This window comes from Bubalus kerabau, chromosome 11 (genome assembly GCF_029407905.1).
Source record: "Bubalus kerabau isolate K-KA32 ecotype Philippines breed swamp buffalo chromosome 11, PCC_UOA_SB_1v2, whole genome shotgun sequence".
Taxonomy (NCBI): Eukaryota; Metazoa; Chordata; class Mammalia; order Artiodactyla; family Bovidae; genus Bubalus; species Bubalus kerabau.
Genome location: NC_073634.1, coordinates 52,005,435 through 52,014,991, shown reverse-complemented (window position 1 = coordinate 52,014,991; position 9,557 = coordinate 52,005,435). Strand labels below are relative to the sequence as shown.

Here is a 9,557-nt window from a genome sequence, read left to right as displayed (position 1 = left end):
GGTAGATTAACCACCGGACCACTAGGAAAGTCCTCCTCCCCCAATGCATTTGACAGTAAATAAATATTTGGGAAAATATTAAACAATTTGTGGTCATAAGTGGAGATTAAAAGTACTTACTATTTCTACTCATTACATTTGCAGATGAAAGACTGATAATATCTAACGCTGGTGAAAGTACAGCAAACTTGTAGGTAATGGCAGTGTAAACTGATATAATACTTTTGGAAAGTATTTGATAATGTTCATTGTTGCTGTTGTTTAGTTGCTAAGTCGTGTCCAACTCTTTTGAGACCCCATGGACTGTAGCCCACCAGTTTCCTCTGTCCGTGGGATTTCCCAGGCAAGAATATAGGAGTGGGTTGCCATTTTCCTCTCCAGGGGATCTTCCCAAACCAGGAGTTGAACCTGTATCTCCTGCACTGGCAGGCCAATTCTTTACCACTGAGTCACCAGGGAATCCCTCATGTTCATTAGGAACCATGAGATTGTAACTTAAGCATTTTTGGATACTCGTTTTGTTGGGACGTGATTACATATAGTGAAATGCATAAATCTTAAGTGTAGAGAGTGATGAGATTTGATAGATGCATGTACCCATGAGATTCACACCCCAGTCAGGATGGAGAACATTTTCATCACCTGAGAGAGCCCCTTTGTTTACTTTCCCCAAAACTCACACATCCTCTTCTCCCCTCCTATCGTTTTTCTGCTGTTTTTCACCAGATGTGAATTTTGCCTGTTCTAGAATTTCATATCAATGGGATCATGCAGAGTGTAGTTTTTTTGTTTCGTATCTTTTTGCTCAGTGTTTGGCATTCATCTATTTTGTTGCATGTATTAGTATTTTATTTCTTTTTTATCACCAAGTAGTATTGCATTGTATGGCTAAACTGTATTTATCCATTTACCTGTTGGCGGGCATTTGGGTTATTTCTGATGTTTGGCTTTTGTGGGAAAGTTTCTAAGAGCCTTATCTCTCTCTCTCTCTTTTTTTTTATTGTTATTGTTGTGGTAAAATACATACAACACAAACTTGCCATTGTAGCCATTTCAAAATGTACAATTCAGTGGCACTAATTAAATATTCTGCAAATATCATCACTATTTCCAAAATTTATTTTTATGACCTTAAATAGAAACTCAGTAACCAATAGCAATAATTCCCTCTTTTCCCCTCCCCTCAGTCTCTGGTAATCCTTGATCTATTTTCTATCCCTATGAATTTGCTTTTTATAGATATTTCATGGAAGTGGTATCATATGTATTATTTTGTATCTGGCTTACTTCACTTAGCTTAATTCTTTCAAGGTTCATCCATGTTGTTACCTGTATCAGAACTTTATTCCTTCTCATGGTTGAATAATATTCCATTGTATGTATATACCATATTTTGTTGATCCATTCATCTATATCAATGGACACTTGGGTCATTCCCACTTTTGGTTATTTTGAATAATGTTATGAACATTGATGAACAAGTGTCCCTTTGAATCTCTGTTTTCAGTTTTTTGGAGTATATATCTAGGAGTGTAGGTGCGGGGTCATGTTTCTGTGAACATTTTTGTAATAGTCTTTATATGTGCATATGTTTTCATTAGTGTATGCTTAGCTCTGTGAAACAATGTCAATCTACATTTAAAAAGTTCATTTTATATTCTCACCAACAACTTTTGAAGTACCCATTGCTCCACATCCTTATTAACACTTAGCATTGTTTATCTTTTCTCCCCCCACATATGACAAATATTTAATATGATTTTTAATATCTCAGTACATCCTTGCACAATAGATATTATTATTCATTTAAAAAATTTGAGATGTAATTGACATATGACATATGATATGTTTCAGGTTTACAACATAATGCTTTGATACAATATAGATTGCAAAAAGACTATGAAAAGAAGTCTAGTTGTCATTCATCACCACGTTATGATTTTTTTCTTGTGATGGGAACTTTTAAGATTTCTCTCAGCAGCTTTCAAATATACATATAGTATTATTAACTATAGTCACTGTGCTATATGTTACACATCCAGGACTTGCTCTATAACTGGAAGCTTGTGCTTTTTTACCACCTTCACCTATTTTGCCCTCTTCCCACTTCGGGCCCCACGCCCAGAAAAGGGCTCTGTTTCTACGAGTTCTGTTTTTTTGTTTTCTTTCGTGTGTTTCATTTTCAGATAACACACGTAAGCAAGATCTTGTTGTTTTAATTGTAGTCATTTTGGTGCCATCATTTCATGGTAGTTTTAACATAGAATTCCCTCATGAGTTATGGTATTTAACACTTTTTCAAATATTTATTGGCTATTCTTCCTTTATGAAGTGACTGTTCAAATATTGTGCCCGTTTAAAAGAATCAGAGTGTTTTGCTATTATTATTAATGCAGTACTTGCTGTGATGAAGAACCTACGAACAGACCCACATTTATACAGTCATTTGACTTCTGACCCAGATGTCAAAGCAATTCAATGGGAAAATGAAAATCTTTTCAACGAATTGATCTGAAGCAACAGAATTTCAACCCAGCTTATTTGAGGTGAATCGCAGACCTACATGTAGAAAACTATAAAACTACTAGAAGAAACAAGAGGATATCTTCATGACACTGGGGAAAGCAAAGATTTCTTGAAGACTGACTTGCAATGGGCCGGCCCATGGGACCCAACGACCGCAAAGGGATAGGACTTGTGGACTTGTGCTAGGTTCATGTCACGTGGGACCCCAGGGCCCCTTGTCCATACCCCTTAGCACCCCAGAAAAGGGCTTGCTGGAATATCTGATCTTACTGAATTCCCCAAAGATATTTGTATATGTGTGTATTTACTGATATGTGTATTTACTGAATACGGTAAAGAAAGACATGAGTCACCTTCTTGGGCTTTTTCCCCTTCACTAATGTGGTCTCCACATGTACCCCGTGGTATCTTCACGTGGTTAGGAAAGAGGAGGCTTGTGGAGGGGAGCGGGGACAGCGCCTGACCTGGTGGCCAGATGGCAAGCAACTTTGGCCTAGAAACCTAGAGATAGGACCAATGTGGAGTGGGGACGAACTTGGATTTCGGAGTCTGAGTTCAAATCCCCAGACATATGTGGTTTGAGCTGTGTGTCCTTGGAGCATTCACTGGACCTCTCTGAGTCCGGGTTTCCTTATAGGAGGCGAACCCTTAGCTGACTATCTGGTCTCAGGACAGTTCTAGTAATCAAGGGCGGATGTGACAGCAGAGGCAGCCCTGCCCTCAAGCAGACCACACAAATGCAACACCTCAAATTCAGCTTTCACACACAAGCTCCATTTCCTAATTTTCCCGCTTCACCACTGGCCTCTCAGCCTTCAAATACTATCAAACTTTTGCCTCCTGTCTCCTCTGTCTCTTGTATCTGATTAGTTTCAAAATCCCATCAATTTTCCTTCAAAACACTGTTTAGCAAGAAGTTCTTCTGTAGCTGATACTGCTGTTGCCTACCTGATCCCCCTGACTTCTCATCTGTCCTTCCTGGCAGAATCTCAGTTTTGTTCAAAGTCCAGCCAAAGGTTTCCTTCTGTATAGCCCTTCACAGCTGCGAGTACCCCCTGGGATGTACTGATGAGACAAGCTGAAGGTCTCTGGGAAATATTTGCTTTTTAAAAATATATATAAGTACCTCCCTTTCCTGCTTCACTCTTCCAAGTTTTCCACCTGGGGCGGGGCCCTAGGGCCTGGAGGGCCTACAGTAGTCATCTTGGGATTATGAGGCAACCAGTCTGAAGAAGGCATTCGTGTCACGCCCCCAGACTACTGCACAAGCTGTTGGTGGGCTCTCCCGACCTCTGCTCTGCAAGTAGAAGCCTCATGAGTCCCAGAATTGAGGACTCCAGTTAGAGTTCACCCCCAAAATAGAATATGAGGAAACCAATCGAAATGATGAAGGAAATCTAAATTTATTGACTGGGATGATGTTCATGATATCTTGTTAAATTTAAAAGCTGTTCCAAAACATTTTTTATGATATATAACTTTATATAAACATATATTTATTTATAAATATATTCATTGAAAGGTATAAATGGATATTTATGTAAATTTTTTATAATTAATTAATTTCCAATGTATTGAATTATCAGACATGCTGCATTATATAATTTTAAGGTGTACAACATAATGATTTGACTTACATTCACCATGAAATGATGATCACAGTGGATTTACTGAACATCCATCATCTCATAGAAATCAACATTAAATAGACAAAAAGTTTTCCTTGTAGTGAGAGCTCTTAGGATTTACTTTCTTTACAATTTTCATTTATAATGTACAGCAGTGTTCATTATCTTTATCATATTATACATTATATCCCTAGTATTTACTTATCTTATAACTGGAAGTTTGTACCTTCTGACCACCACCTTCATCCAATCCTACCCCTTACCCTTCCACCCCAGCCTCTGGTAACCATTAACCCAATCTCTTTTTTCCAAGAGTTTGTTTTTAAAGTATAATTGACCAACAACACTATGTAATTTCCTGGTACACACCATAGAGAATCAATATTTCTATAAATTTAAAAATGATGACCACTATGAGTCTACTTGTCATCCGTCAATATTCCTGTATATCTGTTTGGTGAACTTATAAGTGGTTTCATTTATTGTTTCTTACTTATCTAATTAAAATTTATTTCAATAAAAATAAGAGAGCCAAAGTGCTTAAAAATGCTTCAATTCCTTGCTCCTTAGTGTGGCATTCACTGACTTCCACAATGGGCAAAGGTGGTGTGTTTATGTGTGAATTTATGAGTATATGAAAGTATGTGGCTGTGAATTAATGTGTGAGTATGTGTGTGTGGGTATCTGGGAGTGTGAGCAGCTATGAGTGTGTGTGAATTTGTCAGTGCTTTGGAGAGTGTATGTTCCTGAGTTCATGTAACCGTGTGTAAGTGTGTGACATGAGTCAGTGTGAGTGTGTCTGCTACCCTGGGATTTGGGTAATAAACCAGAAAGGATTCAAGGGGCCAGACAAACTATGGAATGCTTGGTTTAATTTGAATTTCAGGTAAAAAACAAATACTTTCCAGTGTAAGTATATCCCATGCAATATTTGGGACATATGGATACTGAGAAATTATTTTTATCTACTAGTCAATTTTTCTGACAGATGAAGGCCAATGACCTTTATGACACAGATGACTATTCAGACACCCAGAAGTTGGGACCAGACCCTGGCTGGGGCTCCTGTCCTTCCCACCGGCTCTCTCTGCCCATCGGCCAGGTCACTGCCAGGCTGGGCTGAACCCAGCTCTGAGGGAAAGGCCCGGCCTCCTTGATGATGGTGAGAAGGCTGGTGTGGGTCTAGGGACCCAGGGTGCCCATAGAGCTCATGATCAGGGTCCATGAAGCTGGAGCATCCAGGGCTGGGAGGAGGAGCTGTCAGGATCTACCCTGAAGGCACCTTTTTCTTCATCTGAATCAGGTAGTGCTACACTGGCTTAAATGGCTGGAAGGAGACCCAAGAGATGAGAAGGATGACGTAGTGACACCAGCCCAGACCTCTGGGGTGGAGGAAGAGATGAGGCAGGGGGCACGGATGCTCACCTGGCCAAGGGCCCTACCCGACGCCTCGGTAGTGGGGACTTCTCTTCCCGTTACCACATCAGGGCAGGGTGGGCATCATGGCGGCCAATGCTCTCCATCAACACCCGGCTCAGCTCAGAAAGTTCTAGTGCTGGGCAGGGTGGGTGGAGAGGGGTGTGTGGAAGCTCTGAGGTACACTCCTCCTCCCACTTCTCCACAGACCAGTACTGGTGTTTGTGGTAAACTCAGTGATACGGGAGGTGGCCAAAAAGAGGAAGAGGACCCTGCCAGGTTCCCAGCCTCTATAAAACAGGCTGTGGAGAGAGCCTGGGCAGCTGCCTCAAAATGACCTCCTGGGTTGTCCTGCTCATCGCCTCGGTGCTCCTGGTCGCCCCAGGTGAGGACATTCCCCTTGGGGTAGATCCCGATGGCTCCTCCTCCCAGCCCTGCTTTCTCAGATTTGATGGACCCGAGCATGAGCTCCAAGGGCACCTCGCATGGGTCAGAGCAGCCCCAGGGCAGAGCAGGGCAGGAGGCGCCCGAGACGCCTCACAAGGCTGCCTCCCCATCCTGGGCGCCAGCTGCCTCCTGGGCTCTCCCCAGCCAGAAGCACTGACTTCTCTCCCTCTGTCTGTGGAGGGCTGCTCATGCTGTTTCTTCCCCAGGGCTGGCCTTTTCCGGTCTGACTCCTGAGAGCCACGACCAGGTGACGGCCCATCTGTGTGATGGAGATGAGTTGTGCCAGGGCCTGGACCCGGAGCATCCCCAGGTACTCGGATGGCTTCCTGCTGCCCCCCCACCATCGCTCTCCTTCCTCTCCTCCCTGGGCAGCGCCAGGGGCGAGGGCCTGGAGACTGAACTGCTCAGGGGGTGGGGAGGCAGGGCTGGGAGCTGAAGATGCTGGTTTTGTTCACGCTGGTACCTGACAGGGGTGGGGGCTACACTGGTGGCTGGGCCCTCCCCAAGAGCCTCCTCCTTGTCTGACGGTAGAACAGCAGAGGGGCAGATGCTGGGCTGGGGCCGCTGCTGTGGGTGTGGGGGCAGGTCGTGGGGTCTCTCAGCCCCTCTAAGACAGGCAGAGAGATGGGCAGGCACTCTGGCTGAGGTCCTCATATGGACAGACAGATCATGGGTCATCCTACTGGCTTGAAAGCCCCCAGGGGACCCTTCCTGGTGCCCTTATGAAGCTGGGGTGTCTGAGAGACCGCCCTAATGGGCTTCCTTTCCTGATAGGGTGACCTGCTGCTCCAAGGAGAAGAGCTGAGCCTACTCTGTGGTCCTTGTCAGATGATAATACAACATCTGATGAACAAGTTGGGAGATCAGCCTGATGAGGTGAGACGGGAGGCCTGTGGGACTTGGCGGGTGGAGAGGTGCCCCCAAGTGGAGTGGGGAGGGCTGGGAATCCTTACCTAGGCTTTTTAAATGAGCTGGAAAGTGGGATGTACTTAGCTCTGAGTGAATACTTAACAAGTGGAGGCATCATCACCAGAACCATAGTTTCACTTTCCCTCCCTCCGTCTCCTTGGCTCCCCCAACCTGCTCAGCATCACTACCTTCACCCTGGGGTACTCAGATCTATCCCCTTCCATGGGAGATGTCAGAAGAAGATATTTCAAAAGCAATGGACCAAAGCTCCAAGCTTGGATCCCCCCTTTAACCCGCCACCCCCCACCCCCCAGCAGATGGAGCCCCCCAGTCTGGCCCTGGACCCAGAAGCTATATAGACAGAGCCTTTAAAGTGGGTCTGGGCACCACTCTCCACCCAGAAGACAGGGCCTGGGTATACAGAGGCTAAGACTCGGCAGGGTCAATTGTCCTTTCCAGAGCTCCTGCTGGCCAGGCTTGGGGAATGGGGAGGGGGCTGAGCCCTGTCTCTCCAGTCCCTGCTCCCACTACCACCTGGCACCAACTCCCGGGACCCAGCACTCCCACTGCCAGACCCGCTGAGAGCCCAAGGCTGCCGGGGCCTGCAGAGAGACAGTGCCCGGCAGGGCTCACCTGAGGCCCATTTCCCACCACGGCGCGGCCGCTGCAGAATACCGTCATCGAGGCGGCCTCCAAGGTGTGCAGCAAGATGGGGCTGCTGAAAGGTCTGTGCAAGTCAATCATGAAGAGATTTCTCCGTCGCATCGCTGCGGACATCACAGCTGGAAAAACCTCTCGGGTTGTCTGTGTGGACATCAAGATGTGCAAAAGCAAGCCAGGTATGTGCATAGGCAACAGCAGGGACTCATTCCCTGACAGCCTCCCTGTGAAAGGGAAACTCCTAACAGCCTGAGGCAACCTCCCCCTGCCCCTCCCCACACTCCTGCAAACAATCCTGGAGTAAAATCAGGTCTCCATTTCTCCTCAAATGTGTGACGTTGGACAAGTAACCTAACCTCTTTGAGCTTCAGTTTCCTTACCTGCGAAAGGGCGATAATTATTTCTATTTCTGAGATTGAAATGAGGATTGAAGGAGACCATCACATAAGATGAGGTGGACACCAAGGAAATGGCCCGAGACTGAGAGATCAGAGCCCGTATCAACCTGTCTCTTCTCTCCACAGTAGGTTTCATTTGATTCCCTGGGTCCTCTTACCCCATCCTGGGGAAAAAGCACAGAAACTCCAGCATCCTCAGCCGGCTCCTTCCTTCCTGAATCCAGGAGTCTTCTCTCCAGTTTCTCTCACCAAACTCCCTCCACTGCCTTTCCCTCTCAGAATAAAATATCATGCAAGACTTTTGCTTCAGCTTCTTTTCCTTTGTTGGGTTTCAGAAGAGGGGCACACTCATCTGACACATATGGTCATGAAATAATTATTGTACTGCTTGTCACTCCAAGAACCTGGGGTACATCACAAACATACCCCCAGGAGCTCTCAGAGCAGCTGAGGAGACCATTCGGGTTAGGGTTTTGTTGTTGTTGCTCAGTTGCTCAGACTTGTACGACTTTTTGCAAGCCTATGGACTGTAGCCCACCAGGCTCCTCTATCCATGGGATTCTCCAGGCAAGAGTGCTGGAGTGGCTTGTCATTCCCTCCTTCAGGGGATCTTCCCAACCCAGGGATGGAACCCGAATTATCTGCGTTTCCTGCATTGCAGGTGGATTCTTTACCAATTAAACTACCGAGGAACCTATATATGTGTGTGTGTGTGTGTGTGTATATATATATATATATATATATATATATATATGAATAGATAAAGACGAAGGCTATTATAAATAGTGCTATTGAACTTTGGGGTACATGTTATAGCTTCAAATTAAAGTTTTTGTCTTTTCTGGGTATATACTCAGAAGCAGGGCTGCTGGATTATATGGTTACTCTATTTTTAGTTTTTTAAGTAACCTCCTTACTGTTCAGCACAGTGGGTGTACCAATTTACATTCCCACCGGCAGTGCAGGAGGGTTCCTTTTTCTCTGTACCCTCTCTAGGATTTATTACTTGTAGACTTTTTGATGATGGCCATTCTGACCAGAGTGAGGTCAGATGGCCATCATCAAAACTACCTGAATGTAGTTTTAATTTGCATTTCTCTAATAATTAGTGAAGAAAGCTGAGCACTGAATAATTGATGCTTTTGAACTGTGGTGTTGGAGAAGACTCTTGAGAGTCCCTTGGACTGCAAGGAGATCCAACCAGTCCATTCTGAAGGAAATCAGTCCTGGGTGTTCATTGGAAGGACTGATGCCAAAGCTGAAACTCCAATACTTTGGCCACTTCATGCGAAGAGTTGACTCATTGGAAAAGACTCTGATGCTGGGAGGGATTGGGGGCAGGAGGAGAAGGGGATGACAGAGGATGAGATGGCTGGATGGCATCACCGACTTCATGGACATGAGTTTGAGTAAAATCTGGGAGTTGGTGATGGACAGGGAGGCCTGGCGTGCTGCGATTCACGGGGTCGCAAAGACTCAGCAGACACGACTGAGTGACTGAACTGAACTGAATAATTAGTGATGTTGAGCCTCTTTTCATGTTTCTGTTGGCCATCTGTCTAACTTTTTTTGA

The 9,557-nt window shown here is 45.1% G+C and overlaps 1 protein-coding gene across 1 annotated transcript; it reads left to right on the top strand.

Moving 5' to 3' along the window:
* The first annotated feature begins 5,830 nt into the window (after window positions 1–5,830).
* LOC129623181 (antimicrobial peptide NK-lysin-like) lies at window positions 5,831–8,267 on the top strand. The gene is made up of 5 exons (XM_055540345.1): window positions 5,831–5,955; window positions 6,224–6,327; window positions 6,792–6,893; window positions 7,597–7,765; window positions 8,111–8,267. The coding sequence occupies exons 1-5, from the start codon at window positions 5,904–5,906 to the stop codon at window positions 8,122–8,124; spliced, it is 441 nt and encodes a 146-aa protein (XP_055396320.1). The 5' UTR covers window positions 5,831–5,903; the 3' UTR covers window positions 8,125–8,267.
* The last annotated feature ends 1,290 nt before the right edge of the window (window positions 8,268–9,557 follow it).